The sequence below is a fragment of the Tachypleus tridentatus genome, chromosome 11, assembly GCF_004210375.1.
Source record: "Tachypleus tridentatus isolate NWPU-2018 chromosome 11, ASM421037v1, whole genome shotgun sequence".
NCBI classification, from domain to species: domain Eukaryota; kingdom Metazoa; phylum Arthropoda; class Merostomata; order Xiphosura; family Limulidae; genus Tachypleus; species Tachypleus tridentatus.
In genome coordinates, this window is record NC_134835.1 from 54,130,496 (window position 1) to 54,150,393 (window position 19,898).

The window sequence follows — 19,898 nt, forward strand, 5'->3', positions numbered from 1 at the left end:
TAATTTTGGTTATTTACTGCCAGACTTTGGTAATGTACAAGTCTTTTTGTTGCAGTTATGCATAAAGGTCAAGACAATTTCTGTGTCAGTGGATGACGTGAATATTTTATTGGCTTTTGTTGTCAAAATAGTAGTTTTAATTTTCAGAAATTAAAACAAATTTTCATTTGTTTACTAAACAAGTTCTACAGAACTTTAAACTGAGATTTTGTATTGTTAAAGTACCAACAATGAAAAATCAAGGCTTGTTATTTGATATTATCTGTAATTTTTCATATATAGTTTTAACTTTCTCAAACAAACCTATCTCGATCTTCTTTCTATTCTCTAAACATTGCTATCACAGTTTCTATGTTATTTCTGGTATTTAGTTTTAAAAGAAAAAAAAAACTTTCTTTAACTGGGAATTTCAGAGATATAGTATCCCCTTTGTCTCACTTATGAAACGTTTATGAAATCAATGTTACAATTATTTAAAATACTAATTTATTTATATATGCATACATATTTAGTTATTTTTGGTTTAAAATCTTCTTGAGGTCTGGCATGGCCAAGTGGTTAAGACATTTGACTCCTTGTCACAACAAATGTACTCACCCTTTCAGCTTTGGAGGCATTATAATGTAACAGTCAATCCAACTATTTGTTGGTAAAAGAGTAGCCCAAAAGTATGTTACTTAAACTGCTAAATTAAGGACGGCTAGCACAGATAGCCCTTGTGCAGCTTTGTGCAAAATTTATAAACAAACAAGCCTCTTGATTAAAATAAATTTTGAAGGACCACTAAGATAATTCAAGAGGTTATGACATTGAGATGGGGAATGCAAGGCAAAGACTGCCTTTGTTATGGAGGTCAAAGTATCAAATACCCAGGCTTTGCTACTAAAAGTGAGAAAGAAGCAAACAGTCCCTTATCAGGATGGTGGGGATATATGTATCCTGTATCAAGAAATTTGCTGTGGAAGAAATTGGAATGTCCTAGTAAAACCCACTAAGTGACTGAGTGCACAATTTTCATGCTCAGTGCATCAGTCTATATACCCTATCCATTTTGTGTAATTTTTGAAAATATACATATCATGTGACCACTCTCTACCAATAGTATTGTGCAACCTATACTGGTGTAATTAGCTCCATCTGCTATTTCCAATCAATCTTTACTTTTTATATGGCACAGTTTCAGTTAGACTTTTTTTTCATGTGGCTACCATTTATGATTGTGCTTATTTGTTACTTGAAATTTTTTTCTCATCAGTTTTCTTTTACTGTGTTTGTAATTAAGCACAAAACTACACAGTGGGCTAACTGTACTCTGTCTACCATGGGTATTGAAACCTTCTAGTATTGTAAATCTGTGAACATACCACTTGGCCACTGGTAGGCTTACTGTGTTTGCATTCAATTGTTTCAACCGTATATATATATATATATATGAATATATTTAGCATTTATTTCTTTTTACTGACCCCTCAGTGTGGATTCCTGTACATGTTGAGGGGACTTCCCAGGGAAGGTTCTGTTCTTTCAGATTACCTCCTCTGGGTTCTAAGCATCCACCCACTTCTTTGGCATGCGTGGTGGCCCTTGAAGGGGAGGAGAGGATCCTGGTGGTTGAGGGGTCCAACCCTAACACACCACTTTGGCCTTGAATTCCTGTAGACGGATGGCCTTTGGGTGGCCCCCCTTGGGTCAATCTGCTGGTCCACTTGGGCTAGGGTCAACCAAGTACCAGTGTTGGAAGTTCTCAATGGGTGTTGTGGACATTGTGTCTGATGCTGGTGTTTGGGTATAGTGCTCATGAAACCCTGGCATTGCTGCAGTGTCCTTGCTTGACATTGTAGTGCGTCCCCTTGTAGGGCTCCATGGTGGGTGGAGTCAGTGGGCCCCGAAATTTTCTTTTTTCCTATGGATCCTCCAAATAAAAAATTTAAATAAAATAGTGAAAAAATAGCAATAAGTAAATGACATCTCCAAAACTCTGAATAACATCTTCAACATCTGTACCTCATATTCTCATCCTACATTCTCTTTCAGAGAAACTTTTAGGGTAAATATTCCCCTTTTTTATTCAGAAGGACTGGAGGGACTTGCTGCCTCTCCAAAGTCAGTAAAGAAGCTTCAATCTGGAGACATACTGGTTCAAACATCCACATCCCAACACAGTGAACTCCTCTTGAATTCAAAGGCAATTGGGGATATACTTATTGTGGTTACACCTCATGCTACTTTGAATTCATCATGAGGAGTTATTATTGAGAGGGGTTTGAAGAACGTTCCCGAGTCAGAGATTCTTGCTAGTTTCTCCACTCGAGGAGTTTCTGCAGTGAGGCACATCTCCACTTGCAAAGATGGAGTTACACTGCCAACAGATATCCTTGTTTTGAAATATACATCACCACATGCACCTGCCACCATCAAGGCAGGTTATCTAAATTGCAGGGTACGGCCGTACATTCCAAGCCCTCTCCGATGTTTCCAGTGTCAGGGGTTCGGACACTCAAAGAAGTTATGTTGTGGTTCCCTGACATGTGCTCGTTGTGGTGGCAAGGACCATGATGCCTATGAGTGTGAAACGGACCCACATTGTGTGAACAGCAATGGTTCTCACCCTTCCTACTTTCGTTCTTACCCTAAATGGTTGGAGGAAAAAGAGGTGCAGCATTTGAAAATGACTCACAACATGACTTATCCTGAGGCTCGGAAATTGCTGTCCACCACTTCATCTCGGACATATGCTGCTGCACTTCATTCCACAACTACAGTGGTAGTGCAGACAGATCTCTTTGTGCCTCCAAGAGAATCGTTCTTAAACCAAATGAAAAGCCTTTTGACTTCCATGGTTAAAAAAGTTGATGAATCAACTTCTACACCCATCTCTGTTCCTCCCATACATTCCAACAAACCCTAAGATCAACATCTTTTGGTTCCAGGTACAGGCATTTCTTCAGATACATCTTTTTCTCCCACCTCAAGATGCAAAACAATAATTTGTTTGAGTCCTCAGTCACTGGAATCCCCTTCCAACAACAAATACCTGCACAATCAATCCAGGGCAGGATCCATGGAGGTCTATAGACCTCCCCCGAATAAGGACAGTAAGGAAAAAAGACGTGGTCGTAAACTGAAGGGTTCTCCAGTCAATTCATCTACACGCCATTAAAAATGGCCACCTTGATGCAATGGAACTGATGATGTTTACATTCTAATCTGGATAACATCAAAATATTGATTGCTTCCTACCATCCTGTATGTCTTTCCTTGCAGGAAACATTTCTGAAACCTGCCGATACAGTCACCTTTTGGCAGTTTTCTCTGTATGGAAATGACAGGCTGTGTGACGGACGAGTACATGGAGAAGTGGCACTGTTGATTGATCAGCATATGCTCACCTTGTCTTTGTCACTCAACACACCCTTGGAGGCCGTAGCCATCCGTGTTTCCTTGGGTCATACCATCACTGTTTTTTCTCTCTACCTGTCCCCTGGAGAGACATATGATCAATCAGACCTTGATGCTCTCATTGAACAGTTGATGTCTCTCTTTCTACTTCTGGGAGACTTTAATGGGCATCATCCCCTCTGGGGAAGTGCTATTATTGGTGGGAAGAGTCGCTCTGCAGAGTATATACTTTTTGATCACAACCTTTCTCTTTTCAAAACTGGTTCTTATCGTTATTTTCATGCACCTAGTCAGTCCTTTACTGCAATTTATCTCTCAGTTTGCTTCCCTTCATTATTCTCCCATTTTTCATGGAGGGTTGATAATAATCCACAAGGCAATGATCATTTTCCTATACTTTTGAGAGTATAGGCACTGGCTATGGTCAGTGCCATCCAACTCGCATGCCCCAGTGGAAGCTGGATCAGGCAGACTGATCCACGTTCACTGTTCTCACAGAACTTGATCCTGCCATCATCTGTCAGCCATCAATAGACGACTGTGTGGCAGCAGTAACTGACTGTATTATACAAGCAGCTGTTCAATGTATTCCTAAAACCTTGACACGTTTTCCACTATATCCTCGTCCATGGTGGAATCCTGCCTGCCACATGGCATGGAAGGCTCAAAAATAGGCCTGGGATACTTCCCGTAGATATCCCACACTTTCAAACTGCATCACTTTCCAGCAGGCCCGTGCACATGCTAGGTGTGTAAGATGTCAAAGCCAGAAGGTATCTTGGATTAAGTTCACAACAGGGATATCTTCTACCACCAGTTCCAATGTCATATGGGACAGGGTTCGAAAGGTGAGTGGGCACTACAATTCTGTCCCCCTCTCGATCTTACTCTCTGATGGCCAAGAAGTAGTTGATATCCAGAGCATTGCCGATACTCTAGGTGAAAGCTTTTGCTGGGTATCTAGCACTTCTGCTTGTTCCTCCAGTTTCTTGGCCATCAAGATTCGGGCAGAGCGTTTACCTCTTTCCTTTTGAACTGACTGTCTCTATGACTATAATTGTCCCTTTTACACTGGTGAACTGAAACTGGCCCTTCATCGGTCTGGCAGTACATCTGTTGGATCAGATGATGTACACTATGACATGCTGCACCATCTATCTCCTGCTTCTTTTGATATTCTTCAAATTGTTTTTAACCGGATCTGGCAGGAGAATGTTTTTTCTAATGCCTGGCACCAGGCCATTATCTTACTTTTCTCTAAGCCTTTGAAAGATCTCAAGATTCCTTCAAACTACTGTCCAATTGCTTTGACGAGCTGTCCCTGTAAGACCTTAGAGAGGATGGTTTATGCTTGTCTTGTTTGGTTCCTCGAATCAAACAATCTCATCCCGCCCACCCAGTGTGGGTTCCGACGACAGCACTTCATCATGGACCACTCGATTCGACTTGAAATGTCAATCAGAGAAGCCTTTTTCAAATGACAACATCTTGTATCAATATTCTTTGACATTGAGAAGGCTTATGACACAACTTGGAGGTATGGCATCTTGTGAGACCTCCATATATGTAGGTTACATGGCCATTTAACCATTTTTATTAAAAAAATTTTAATGAACAGGAAATTCCAAGTTCGTGTCAGTTAGACACTTTCTTGTACTTTTCTGCAGGAACTTGGAGTCCCTCAGGAGTGTGTTTTGAGTGTCACACTTTTCAGTATAAAGATTAATGCCATCACTGAACAACTCCCTCTCACTGTTGCAAACGGGCTCTATGTCGACGACTTTCACATCTCCTGTTGAACACGAGATGTATTGAATGGCAACTACAAACTGCCCTCGATCGTGTACTGTAGTGGACCACAGCAAATGCCTTTAATTTCTCGCTATCTAAAACTGTTTGCATGCACTTTTGCTGCCAACGTGGTATTCACCCTGATTCTGAACTCCATATCAGTGAAGTTTCATTGTCTGTAATCTCTGAGACCAAGTTCTTGTGGCTTATCTTTAACCATAAGCTGACCTTTATACCACACATTAAGCAGCTATGGGTCAAATGCACAAGAGCACTGAACATTCTCAGTGTCCTCTCTACCACCAGTTGGGGAGCGGATCGATGTTCTATGTTAAAGATATACCATGCTCTTATACGATCGAAACTCGACTATGGATCACTGGTCTGTGGTTCTGCCAGACCCTCGGCCTTAAAGATGCTGGACCCCATTCATCATCAAGGACTTAGACTCTGCACTGGGGCTTTGCGCATCTCCCCAGTTTAGAGCTTATACGTAGAATCTCATGAACCTTCTTTGCACCTTTGCTGTTTGCAACTGTCTTTACTATATTCTTCGAAACTTTGTTCCTTACCAAAGCATCCCACTTGGTGTGTTGTGTTTACTTCCTTAGTGGCTCATGCTTTTTCAGAACAGATGATCTGCCATTGTGCCTTTTGGCCTTTGCGTCCAGGTGCAATTGGATAAATTGGGTCTGTCCCTGGATAACATTGCAGTATCCACTGGTTAGCCCTTCCCACCATAGCTTATTACAGTCCCCAAATGTGACGTTTCTTTAAATCACTTGAGTAAAGCAGACACTCCCGATTGGAAGTACCGTCTTTTATTTACTGAACATCTTTTGAACAATCTTTCCATTCCAATTTATACGGATAGTTCCAAATCAGGTGACTCTGTGGGCCCTGCCATGGTTTGTTGCGGTTTGGTGGTTGCACGCAAAATCCCCTCTACAGCTTCTGTGTTCACTGCTGAACTGTACACCGTTTCTCTTGCCCTGGATCATATAGAAGCTAAGTAGTACTCCAACTAGACTATTTATACTGATTCACTTAGGTTTCTACTGGCCCTGGAATTGCTTCACGTTGGTTCACACCCTGTTCTCACTGATATTCAAAACCAACTGGCCCATTTCTCATTAACATCTACTTCTATCCAGTTTTTCTGGATACCAGGCCACATTGGTATTCACAGGAACGAGCTTGCAGACATGGCACCTAAATCTATCTGCTCTGCCACTATTACCACTATGCCTGTTCCATACATGGACTATGGTCCTGTATTCAAGACTCAGCTCTGTGCCAGCTGGCAATCGACTTGGAGTAAGCAACGTGAAAACAAGCTTTTCCAAATAAAACCCCATATTGGATTTTGGCCGTCTTGCTTCTGTAAGGATCTGAAAGAGGAAGTTGTTCTAACTAGACTACACATTGGTCACAGTTTTTAACTCATCTGAAACTGATGCACCAATGTGTAGTCTATGTAACACTCAGATTACTATCAGCCACATTTTACTTTCTTGCCATTGTTACAACTCTCAATGACGGCACCATTTTAACACTGTTCGGTCTCAAGGTTTGTCCGTAACATTAGACAGTGTCAGTACTTTAGCCAGATATAATTTTCAATGTGGTTTCCATCTTTTTCCACCATACCATTCTTTATCTTTCCTAAATCTTCAAATGGTTGTTTAACAAAGGCTTGTCCATTCTGACTATGCCTGATAGACAGCTTTGTCAAACAACATCAATTTCTCCCAGTTTCATAAGGCTTTGCCTTCCCCTGTCATTTCTCTCCTCTGATTTGCCTGACTGGGATTTAAGTGTGGTATTTCATGCCTTTCTTATCTTCCTTTAGAACCTTTGTCTGCATGTTTCTTGTACCATCTCTCCCTCAAGACCTGTTTCCTTCTTGTCACTCGTGGATGTCATTGATCATATATTTATGCCATTTACATTACTCACATCCTCTACCATTCCTCATGTGTCATTATATTAGTTTTCTTTCCTTAGACCTTTGCTGCATGTAAAGGTGGTTTGGTTTTCATACCCATTTCCTTACCTCCCATTCTGATCTTGATCATATCCTTTGTCCAGTTATGTGGCATATACTGCCCCCAATTGGACTTCACATTTCCAACCTTTCATTCCCAGAAACCCTTTCCTTTTCCATGATACTATCTCCTGTCAAACTAACTGGTTGGGTTCATCAACTTGTTAGGCTGGCATATTCAGGCTTAGCTATGAAAGGTCATCATTTCCACAACATTCCTTCTCTTCAAATTTGTCATCTCACCAAGTCTTTGACTGCTTGCCTTCTCCATCCTTAAGAGATCACTCAGACTAGAATGTGTGTTGTTCCCAATACCTTCACTGTTTATTATCTGCAAGACTTGGTTGTATTTTCCTCAGGTGTGAATCACCTTCCACACATATCCTTTCACCTTTGATTCTTTTATCACTTCCTTTCATTTATGTTTTTATTTTCAGTAATCCTCATTTTTACCTCCATTAATGGGATCCTGCTCTGTGATGGATGTTGCCTGATCAGATATGATTTGCCTTCAACCTGTACCATTTACTGATTACAATATAATGCTCATTATAGAGATGGACTATTTTGCAAAACCACTGTTGCATGCCTAGTGGTAATATACTTATGTATTTCTAGTAAGTTTAACTTAGTGGTGGACCATCACTTATGGACTTCATGAGGAAAGCAGAAGGGAACTTCTGCCCATTCCTACTGACTTTTTGGTTGAATTAATTAGGGTTGGTCTGCTTTTCAAAATAGCAAATCAGACACTTACTGCACTTTCTCCAGTGTTATATTCCTCATGACCTCCCATGATCATTACTCTGCCCCCTTTTCTTTTATCCTTAATCTCCTAACACTCAGGATGAATTATAGAAATTCATCTGTCTTGTTTAGGTTTTGTATATACAAAGCTAATTCAGTTTCTATTTTACTATGTATTGCATCTTTCAGAACAAATTGCACTTGTGCATATCCTTTTTTTCTGCCTATATCAGGTTCATTCTAATCTTCAAAGAATATACCTGTTCCTGAAGGAGTTTGGTATCCCATAGGTGTGCTTCATTTTCATTTTTGAGTAAACCCGTTCATTCTGAGTGGTCATTTTCTGTTTAGTTTCAATGTTGTATGCTTAAATGGTACCCTCCATCTTTGCAATGTGGGATTCTAGCTTTGTGTGAAGAGAGGTAAGACTTGCAAATGTATTTCCAGTAGGTATTTACTTCTTTTCACACATTTCCTATCCTTTCTTCCCACTGTTTATGTTCTTCTTGTACAGCCTGCCAATTCTCTGAAGTGGGGATTGAATGGAAAGAGCAGAGGGAGTTAACTGTGTGAAAATAAATGGTGCAATACTACTGATAGAGAGTAGTCAAGTAATATGTACATGTTTAAAAATGGTGCAAAATTATTGGAGAACATAGACTGGTATGCTGAGCATGAAGTTGTTTAGGTATGTTTAGAGGATGGAAAGAAGATCAAGGTAGCTTTGTGTGAGAAGTGGTAGTTACCTATCCAAAACAAATTTTCAGTGTAATAAAATGTTAACTTTTCTCAGCATTATTGTTTCCATCTTTAAATATTAAGAATGAAGTATTGGAGGAGTTGGTGCCATTGCTGCGACCAGTAACTGAAGAAGAACACAAACTTTTTCCACCTGAACTGAAGTAAGTATATGTATAGTGTTTTACAGTATTAAATAGATAACTAGTATTTGTGGTAAAAGGAAGAAATCATGGTATAAATTTGCTGTTTAATTTATCAAGATCATTAGATACAATTAGATGTAGAGACCATGAATGATTTGCAATTTGTTCTTGTAAATGGGTAAGATATAATATTTATAAATAGAATGTAGTTTGATTTCAACCTTTGTGTTGAGCATATAACATTACAATACACTGTTTGAAATTTCTTTAATCAAATTTTCATATTGAAAACTGTTTTTCTTTTTATTTATTTATTTTGTGTGTGTGTATGTGTAGAAATATGCCATACAACCATTTGGGAATAAGAATTTTTAAGATATTATGTGAGAGTATTTATTTTGCATAAAGTGGAGGGTATACATATCTTTGTTTATTATATAAACATGCATTATAATAGTGTTTGTTGATGTTTTAAATATATTTGGGTGACTTATTCAGTATCAATTTCAAATTAATGTTCTTTGCCAAAAAATGCTTTTGAGGTTATTAAGAGATTATGTGCAAGGCTTATCAAAATCTTTTTCTGGTGATATTTAATAAATTCATAAAGGAATACTTACTTGTATGTCTATATAAATAGTATAATATTTGAAAAATGTCTTAATGATTTCTAACATCTCAAAATGAATGGGAATAAATATGTTTTTTTTTTCCTGAAATTTCTTTTAGGGCTGGAATGTTTTACACTACCACTGTTACAGACTGTTATCATTATCTTCCTTGGTTGAGAAAAAGGTGATTTCTTTGTTACAAATGATTAGCTTTAACCATATCTAGAGGGTTTTAGTTATTATAAATACACTAATATGAAATATTTAATACAGTTAGAGGAATTTTAATGTGATTGTATTTGTGTTTGGTTGTAACATGAAGTAAAGTAACTGGATATACTGTTACTGATGGATAAATAAAATCTACAAAGTCCCATGCTTTTAAATTTTCATTAAAAACTCTAAAAGCTATAAGTGTATTGATGGGTTACTAATGGTTTAGAATACATACTTTGTTAATAATGTAGTTAATTTTTGTACTTTCTTATTCTCTCACTGGCTTCAGGAACCAATTTTGTTAGTTGTCATTTTTATAAAATGCAGACAGTGGAATCATTTTTAATTTCTTTGGTTATCTGTGTTATAGCTTGAAGAAAAAGGGTAAAATAGTACAAAAATTATCTTGTAAGAATAAACATAACTGTTTCTGCAATCCTCGTTTAGTGTACAGCAACTTATACACAAAAACTTTTACATAACTTATCGTGCAATAAGCTATTCTAAAAACTTCCTGCAATGATCAAAAGGATATTAAACTTATGTTTGATTAATCTAGAGCAAAAATAGAATTGTTTAATAATATATATATTTTTTAAATACAACAGTTTATATTTTCAAAATGGTTGACCTGTAAAGACACTATATTGCTATAAATAGCATTGGATAAAGTTTTAATAATTCAAAGTATGCCAAGAGTTCAATGAAATTTTGTATTTATACATTAGAAAATCATTTTTAAAATTCTGCTATAGATCTGTACATTGACTATTATAATAAACTGTGTTTAGTGTAAATATCCCCACAAATGAAAACTTATTGAGTCAGATAACCATTTTGTACAATTAATGATAATTATTTTTTGGATAAGCATATTTATAGTGTAAGTGAATGTGGTTATAAAACCAAGTAATTCAGAAATGGTATTAACCTCTCTGAACCATAAAGAAATATTATCTTCGATTCACTGCCACAAAATTCTGCACCTACCAAAAGCCTTAAATGTAGCTCCCACCTTTATATGAGTCAATGTATAACCTATGATATAATCATCAGTAGACAATAGCCTTCCACCACCATTAGGAGAGCAACACATTTTCCATTTGCACTCACTGTTGAACATAGGCTCTCATTCTTTCTTGGCACTTTTTTCTCTTCATGCAGATGTGATGTTTTCATATTAAGATTTTTGTTTTAACTTTTTGCTACAATAGATTATGTAGACTTTCCATTAGATTTTGTAAGGCTGGATTCTTTGCAGTAAGTATTTGTGACTTGTTGGCAATAAAAAATTTGAACTATAAACAAACAGTAAAAAAATCTAATTCTTTTGAAATAATATATTAAAAATAAGGAAAATGTACATACAAATGTTTATTACACCATTGGTTACCACAGTTAAATTCATGCCTTTAAATAATTTACTTTCTTTTGTCAAAGTTCATACAGTCTGGTTCAGTTACTTTAGAACACAACTGACAATACAAAAACTAAGGCTGAAATTTTAGCTGGTAGTGTAGTACAGGACTCCCCACAATGTTATGAACTATGCTATTCCCAGTGGTTTGACCCATTTGAAAAGGTCTTTGGTTCACCTTAAGCACAGGTCTGGGATGCTTCTCCATGCACTTGATTATTATGATGAGTATCTCATGTAAATACTTCTCCTATATGCAGTGGCCTGACTTATAACCCTAGCCATGCTACATACTATACTCATTTGGCCACATGTGAGATAGTGGCTGGTTGAGTTCGAGTCCCTCAAAGTACTTTCCCACTAGGCTAACTCCCACCTCATTGATATTATGCACCACAGGCTTTCAATTTTTATTCTGTGTTCAGAAAGGAGTTAATCTTCATAATTTATTTCACAACACTAGCTCCTTCACAGGTAGAAAGGTAACATTTCTAAGGTTAATATTTTCCTTACCTATAAATATATGTGTCATTTCTCACCCTTCAACCCCACTTCCAGTGCATTTGGTTTGCTTTATCAAGAATGAGTCACTGCACATAGAAAATGTGTCACTCTCCTGTTGATGAAGGATTATATGATGATTACATCATATGATGATGCAATACATATGTTATGCATTGTCCACATGAGGTAATTTAGCTCTTTATGCAGCAGAAGGTAAGTAATTATCTGGAGTATATTTTCAATAAAGGAAAATGTTAATTTTACTGTTCACTAGTTCCTTAATTAGGTGAAACATAACATAATTGTATTGCTAAAATGTAAATTTTGACACACCATAGCTCCATTAGTATTTGTATAAGAAAAATTTCACCTAAGAATATTATAAAAGAAAAAAAAAACTAAAAAGAAGTTTTTAATTCCTAAATAATAATGACATTCCTATGGTTTAAACACATTTTATATTTTGTCTTGATATTTATACTGTGTGTGGTATCATTATGTATATTGTAGAACTTATTTGCTTGAACAGAAACAATTCTGTGAAGCATTCAAGAATCACAATTATATAAACTTCAAAGATCAGGATTACGTGTTTCTGTATTAATGGTATTACATCTTAATTAATACTCATAATTGTTGTGAGATTCTTTTTAGGTGATTTCACACTGCATTAAAAATTGTTCAAGATGTGGAAGTAAAAATATACTTATCAGTGATGACGAGAAAACCCACTTGTAGAGAAAAATATATATGTAAAAACAGCTGGTTTTGGGTTGAGAAAATTTTTAGATAGAGGAACGAACAACGTTTTGACTTTCTTTGGTCATCATTCGTTGTGAACCTGATGATGACCAAAGAAGGTCGAAACATTGTTCGCTCCTCTACATAAAAATTTTCTCAACTTAAAACCAGCCGTTTTGACATATATAAAAATGTACTTAGAAATCATTAGCTTTACTGCATTTTATGATAAAATTATACTGTTAAACTGATGTAGACTGTGATTTACCTAAGTTATAATTTATTCAATTTCTTTAGGATTGAGTCCAACGGTGGATATATAAAAAGCAAAAATATTCAAAGTTTGGAAGAGGTATGTATTGTGTTATTTGCTATAAAATTACATGTAACTTGTGTATTTAAAATTTAGGTCTATTCTAATACTCAAACTGTAGCTAGGAATTTAATAAATCAAGTAATAATATATGCTTTAACAAAGTGGAACAACAGTTGTGTTTTCTTGAACATAAATATTCCATATATCTTTTTGTGTTATAATGTTTATATTTTTTGAAAATTGTTAACAGTAAATACTTTCAGTTTTTGATTGTGACAATTAATTTTGGAATACAACATATATTGTTGATAATGCACACTTAAAACAAATTCAGGATACTGCGTTACTATGCATATCCATATTGTATAGGATAATGCAACTTATTAATGTTTGATTTTTTTTATAATTTCATCAATTATAGTAAAGTAAATGTGTTTTGAGTTTTTAGTCATTGTGCTTGTAGAAAATAGAAACATTAAAAACAAGACAGATTTTTTTGAAAAGTTGAATGTACTTTTGCACCAAGACATTATTGATGTAAAAGGAAAAACTTCCCTAGTCTTATTATTTTTAGAAACAATATAATTTCTTAACAAGTATTATGGTCCTGGTATAAAGTTTTAATACAGTACTTATCATTTTTTAAAGCTTACTTTACTGTTGTAGTGCAGTAATATGAATGAAAATATCAGAGTATTCAACTTAGTAGACTGGACTAAATGTAATTAGTTATCTTACCAAAATAAAATACAGAATTTTCTTTAACAAAAAATCTCATTTTAAACAATTCAATTAGCTAAATACTGATATATATGAAAAAATTCAAAACATTCAAATGTATGACTACAACTTCATTTGAAAAAAACATTTCTGTGAAGCATTGAAGAGTCATCATTATATAAATAAACTGCACTGTATTATATGATAAAATTATAATACTATACTGATGTTAATTGGGATTAACCTAAAATTATACACTGGTTTACTGATACTGGTATTATGTTTATTTGAGAAGTCTGTAACAGCACATTGACATAATAATCTAAACAGATGGCTTATGCACACTTGTTTCTAATTCTTACAGCATTTGTTAGCTTGTTAACTTGGATAGACCATAACCAATGACATAAATGATTTTCTCCAAAATCTCTTCTAGGATGAATGGGAAATAAAAAATGTTTCTGTTCTTTACTAAAATATTCATCCCTCTTCTTCAAATAAAATTCATTTATTTTTTATGTTATGCTTCATATACCCAAATCAAATCTCTGTCTTTAATCCAGTGCTTTACATCATTTTAACTGAATTTAAACTTACACTGAGTTTACCACCTACCACTTACAGTATTATTAAAGTATTATTTAAACCACAGACCTTTCCTGTTAGCTTAAAATTTAGATCTCCTGAAAAACTATTATGAACCAAAATAGTGGTTCATTATAAGGTTTGCCTAGGAATTTTACAGAGATTCTAATAGAACATATAGGCCAAAATCATTTTAAAAAGTAAACTTGTGTTTGAAACAACACTTAAGACCTTCTATCTTAATGGGAAAAGCTGCTAAAATATTGATAATAGCAAAAAAGCTGATTTTTCCAGTTGTTAAACAAAATGTATCCATTTTTTCTTCATGTTATTATTGGTATTACTTTTATTATTCTTATATCATAAGGCTATAGAAAAAAACAGATATGAATATTTTATTCAAACTTGGGCAACCTACTAAAAATTCCTGCACAGATCATAGGACTATTTTTATGTTGGTTCTTTCTTTTACTTGCTACTGGCCAAATTTCTCTTCAAAACCATTCAAGCACAGAAGGCTACAAATAAAATAGCTTGGTATATTGTGCGAAAATGTATGCACAGCTGTTAAACTTGTGAAGTTTATAAGGTTATTTTCGAGTTTGTTCTTGAAATTCAAGGTTTCTACTTTCTAAATTTTTTCAGTTCTTCTTTGCTATGAACATAAGCTCTTTGAAGCCATTCAAGCATCGTAAAAATGTAGAAGTCATTTAAGCACCAGTATACTAGTCAGAAACACTTCGTTTAATAAGAGTAAATAATGTGTCGACTTACTATTAGTTTTACAAATTGCTACAGGAGAAATGGCTATGAATATTTTACTGAAGACCTGAACAGTAGTAATGAATGCAGTATTGAATATGTCATGGGGGTAGGCTTAAGATTAAGTTAAACTACTTTGTTTTTGTCCTGAAGAATTTCTTCACTTTCTTTCATTGAAAAAATCTAGTGTTTTACTCATGTATATTGATTGGAAAATAATTTGTGCAACTTATAGTAAATTAATTTGGAACTGCCATGTTGAGGATTCATCACTTCTCAATTTTGTTTTTCTTCTTCATTTCTGGAGTTTATCATTATACCTCATCTCTGGGTGGTTTTCTGCAGTTATTTCAATGAGTTTTCTAACAGTCTAAATTACCATAGTAGATTTCTTTCTGATCTTGTCACTGGTGATTTCTTCTTCTGTTTTTTGTGATTTATTGAAATTGTGAATGTGCATATTAGTATTATTTTATTATTATTTATATATTTGTTTCACAAGCCTACAGCAAACTCAGCTAGGTATTTTAAACCAAAAGCAGACAGATATGGTATATGAAACACTGCAAATTTCAATGTCCTATTTAAAAAGTTAATTATTTTTTTCTTTTAAGTTGAATTATTTGGTTATAAGTACATAATATATGAAATGCTGTTGTGAGCTGCTTTCATTGTACTTAACACTTGTTAAATGTGTGTTTACACAAAACTTACTGGCTCAGTAAATAATAGTTGAATGGAAAAAGCCAATGCAGCAGTAAAATATTGGAAACCACATGACATTCAATTGAAGTCATATGCTTATATATAGTTTGAAATTGATTCTTCATAAATGAACATAAAAAAAATGTAAGAAACAAGATGATTAAAAATTTTTAATTTAAGAAGAGTAATAGCAATCACAAAAAGTAAAGAAACACATTGAATCAAAATACAAAGATTATATCTTTAAGCTCATGGATGAATGAAAGATTTAAAAAACACTAGGCTGGAAATGAGGGTATACATTATTTTCATTGTTTTGAATCCATTAAAATTCATAAGTACTGTTGGTAAGGACTGAAAATAGACTTATGTCATGAATGTGCAATATGGTGCCTAATGCTTCAATAGGCATTTTCAATGAAGCATTTAGCACAGTCTATCAACATTGAAGTCAGCAATAGAAGGAATACTAGTGAGAAACCTCATCAAAATGGTAATAAAGTTTACATTCAGTTAGGTTCATCTCAAAGTTTTTATTATGGTCAACTAAAACCATGTTTGTCCACCACAATGGAAAATGGTGTATTCAAAGCAATGTTTAGAAGGATATAAAAGTGTAGATGTATATCAGAACACTCCCAGTTTAGTGTTGTGTTGAAGTTGAGCATGCCACATCATGAAAAAGTTTTTTTGCAACAATTGCCTTGGAAATGAAGGTTTGGTTAAGAAGACAAATCAAAGGATGCCACTAATTAGAACTCTGATTGTGGGAACTTTAACTGCAGGAAATTTGTTTTACAGTTCTTATGGAGTACATTGACAGCATAGAGCATACATATCTAATTATTGGAACCAGTCTTCTCTTGAGGAATGTTGTTCCCTAAAGTGTCCTCATTTTGAAAAAAAACCTCTGAAATAATCCTGCATTTAATATTTTTACACCTAGTATAAAGTGTGTAGCAGAAATACATTAGAAACAAGTATTCATTCAATTATTTCAATCTTCATTTTTTTTGTGTCATTGGTGCATCTAATTTATCTCTTTCAGCATTTTATAACATCAAAAATAAACTATTGCAGTTTCCAACAGTTAGAAATTCAAACTTTACCTAATTACCATTTTAGATCTGGTGTATTTTTGTGTTCTGAAATTCATATATGAAAGCTACAAAAACAAAAATTAAAGTCACACACTGATCATTCTCATTTATCAGGCTTCATGTGTGGGCTAGATTCTTTACTGTAGGTGTCTGTGACTTTTTAGTGATAAATTTCAACAAAACAAACAGCACACAGTCCACTTGTTTTAAAATAATGTACTAAAACAAGTCAAACATATCGATATAAACTGTTATTACAGTTATATCTAGAACTGTAAGTATTTGTCTCTTTTTCATCATCCCCTGTTGGTACAGTGGTAAGTCTATGGATTTACAATGCTAAAATCAGGGGTTTAATTCCCCTTGGTGAACTTATCAGATAGCCCAATGTGGCTTTGCTATAAAAAAACACACATAATCTTTCTCATCAAAGTCCACATACGCTGGTTCTGTTACTTTAGAACAAAATTTTATAAGATGAATACTTCTTCTATATTCTGTTATTAGAAAACAACCTAGGATAATTTCACATTAAAAAATTCCCACTATACACTCTTTATGGCTGAATTCACAATCATGCATTCCAGATCTATCTGTATCAAACTTCACTTCTGATGTATATTTATACCCTGACAGAAATCTAGAACATTCCATACACAACTAGATATTATGATACTATAATACTCAATTGTGATAACAGTTCAAAAGGTTCTAGTCATGTGATGCAATAATATAACAATCACAAATTAATAATTAGTGAACTACACAATGTATGATTTAAAAACAACTATGTAAACAAACTTGTGATAAACTTCTGTTTCTAAAAATAGCTAAACTTAACACTCACACTATATTAACTATCTAAATCATAACTCTTACATTAAACTGACACAGTCATATATATCTAACAACATTTATTCCTGTTTATCAATGTATTCACATACAAAGTCACCTGAACAATAGTTACATGCAATTCACTTTAAATGTCTCCACATTGTAACTGATGATATACAAGGCTATCCATTTTTCCAAAGAGAATAGTCTTACATCACTTTTCCTTAATCCTTTTTTCTCTATAGTTATTTTTATTCAATTTTATTCATTATAATGTATAAACTGTCTTAATAATTACATTAATTATGAAGATTATTGTGCATTGTTTTAAAGTGTGTATTTAGGACTAACCTAAATTCTCCAAGCTGTGTGAACCTTGTAAGATATTTGGATTATGTCTGCAAATGCTGATAACAGTGAGGCTACAAAACCATGTTTTTCTTAGGTAAGCTGTTTTCCCACAGGTAAAAGTAGTACCCTTCTCTGACTAGAAAATCTGTAGAATAAAAAAATTGCAAAGCCTGTGTTTTCTACATAATTGAATTGAGGAAAAAAAAAAGTAATTTTATAAACATACAATAGCATATAGTATACACTTAAACAAATACAATTCAGCAAGTTTATGCATGTATGAAATGAAAACAGCATTTTACTGTAGATACTGTGAGAAAGATATACCACCATAATATCTGAATTATAGCAAAAGAACAAATAACTGTATTTATAGAACATAGGGTTATGTCTTCCAGGGTGCATTTGTCACCTATGTGATCCAAAGTTTAAAGAGAGGGAATACACCCTAAAGGTGTTCCTAAACCTCTATATTATTGATATCATTACTTAGAACAAAACAAAGAAATTTTCAAGCAATATCTACTGCATTCAACAAAATACAAAAAAGGGAGGGGGGAATGGCCCTTCACAATGTGCAATATTTCATAATTAGTATATCTATGTGTCAAACTCAACATGTAAATGTGTGTAAGAAACAAAGAATCTTTACCTTTCTAAGGTAAAAGAGAAAGAAATGTTTGTTACTTATCTAAATACTACACAACTGCTGTTTCAGTTAATGCACTTTAATAATTCTGGGTTTTAATTTTTTAGTCTGTTGATTTATATCAGTAAACATTGTATCTTTGGTTGTTTGCTATTGTGAATTTTCTTTTTAATATGTATATACATTTAAATTATTTTAGTTTGGATCATAATTTATAAGCTAAATTATGATTTTGGGTAAACCAAATATTTTCTAATTAAATGCAACTCACCTTGAACATTTATTTTGTCTATATAGTTATATAGCTAAATTTTTCTTTTTTAATTTTATTTGGGCTTAAATATATTACTGTCTTTTAAGAATTTTAGTTTCAAAAGTTGACACTAGTGTATTATGAATGACTACCTTTGTGCATTTTTTGTATCACATAAAAACTATTTTTTTATAACCATGAAAGTTTACAAGAGATGAAAATATCTCATATTCTCTTATAAGTACTATTTAATATTTGTTGGATATAAAAGACTGACTAGCTTAAATGTTATTATTTAGTTTAGTTACTAATTTAATATTTAATTATGTAGTTTTCATAGTAAGTGTTAAAAGTTAATTATTTTAAAAACAATAGTTCTGATAAGTTTCATTATGTATCTTTGTATAAATGGTATATTGTATATGCAGTTTAATTGTTGTACTAGGCTTTTTTAATACTGTTGATATCATTTTACTTGAAGCTTTTAAATTACCTCATTATGTGAATATTCTGGTTACTAGAGAGCTATATACTTCTTTTACATGTAATAAATATGTGCAGATACAGAGAAGGTTAAGTTTGTGAAAGTAAAATTACACTCTGTGATTTTCAGTTGAGCTGTAATGGGCAGTTTATAAAGTTAGATTTTTACAGTTTGCATTGTAACAACAGAGATAATGAAATTTGTCTTTCCAAAGGGTATTCTAAAGCAATTGAACCCACCTGTATGGATCTGAAGAAAGGACATAATTATTACAGCTCTGGACAGACACAGCTGTAAAGACCAATAGTGTAATTAATTTATGTACATATGTTTGCACTGTTTTGAATATATTCTTTGAAACAAGTGGGCTCTGTGCTGTTTGTTTATTGTTGACATTTATTGTAAACAAGACACAGGCAACTACTGTAAAGAATCTGGCTCCATAAAACAGACAATGTCATTGTTTGAATACATCTTCCTTCTTAAAAATTACTGTTCTTTACTGCTATTGTGAAACATAAGGTGGTAGTATTATAAATAAGCCTATCTACATTGAGACTTTGAAGGGTGAGGTATTTACCTACACCTACCTGGTCATAAAGAGGGCAGAAATTTGGAGATATTTTTAAGTTCATAAAATATGCTCTATATTGAAAGAGTGCTTGATTATAAATATTGACTATCATTACTGGCATATTGATTTGTATATTAAAGTTGCTTTTGTATCAATAGTTTGTAATTGAGAATATTACATTATAGTATTTGTGGTATCAATTCTGAAT

The 19,898-nt window shown here is 33.8% G+C and overlaps 1 protein-coding gene and 1 long non-coding RNA gene across 21 annotated transcripts in view; one reads left to right on the top strand and one right to left on the bottom strand.

The window, feature by feature from the left end:
• The window catches only part of LOC143232183 (D-aspartate oxidase-like), a 78,619-nt gene that overhangs the window by 44,043 nt on the left and 14,678 nt on the right, over nt 1-19,898 (top strand). For all 17 annotated transcript variants that reach the window (XM_076467295.1, XM_076467293.1, XM_076467301.1 and 14 more), the window contains 3 exons: nt 8,807-8,886; nt 9,598-9,663; nt 12,655-12,709. In XM_076467295.1, the coding sequence (XP_076323410.1) occupies nt 8,807-8,886; nt 9,598-9,663; nt 12,655-12,709 (201 nt within the window). The remainder of the gene's footprint in view (nt 1-8,806; nt 8,887-9,597; nt 9,664-12,654; nt 12,710-19,898) is intronic.
• LOC143232185 (uncharacterized) overlaps nt 1-19,898 on the bottom strand; it is a 128,512-nt gene that overhangs the window by 35,207 nt on the left and 73,407 nt on the right. For 3 of the 4 annotated variants that reach the window (XR_013017416.1, XR_013017414.1, XR_013017422.1), the window contains one exon: nt 17,445-17,875. This is a non-coding gene — a long non-coding RNA (uncharacterized LOC143232185). Of the gene's footprint in view, nt 1-17,444; nt 17,876-19,898 lie in introns of those variants that run through there. The other variant, XR_013017417.1, reaches the window with a different exon arrangement.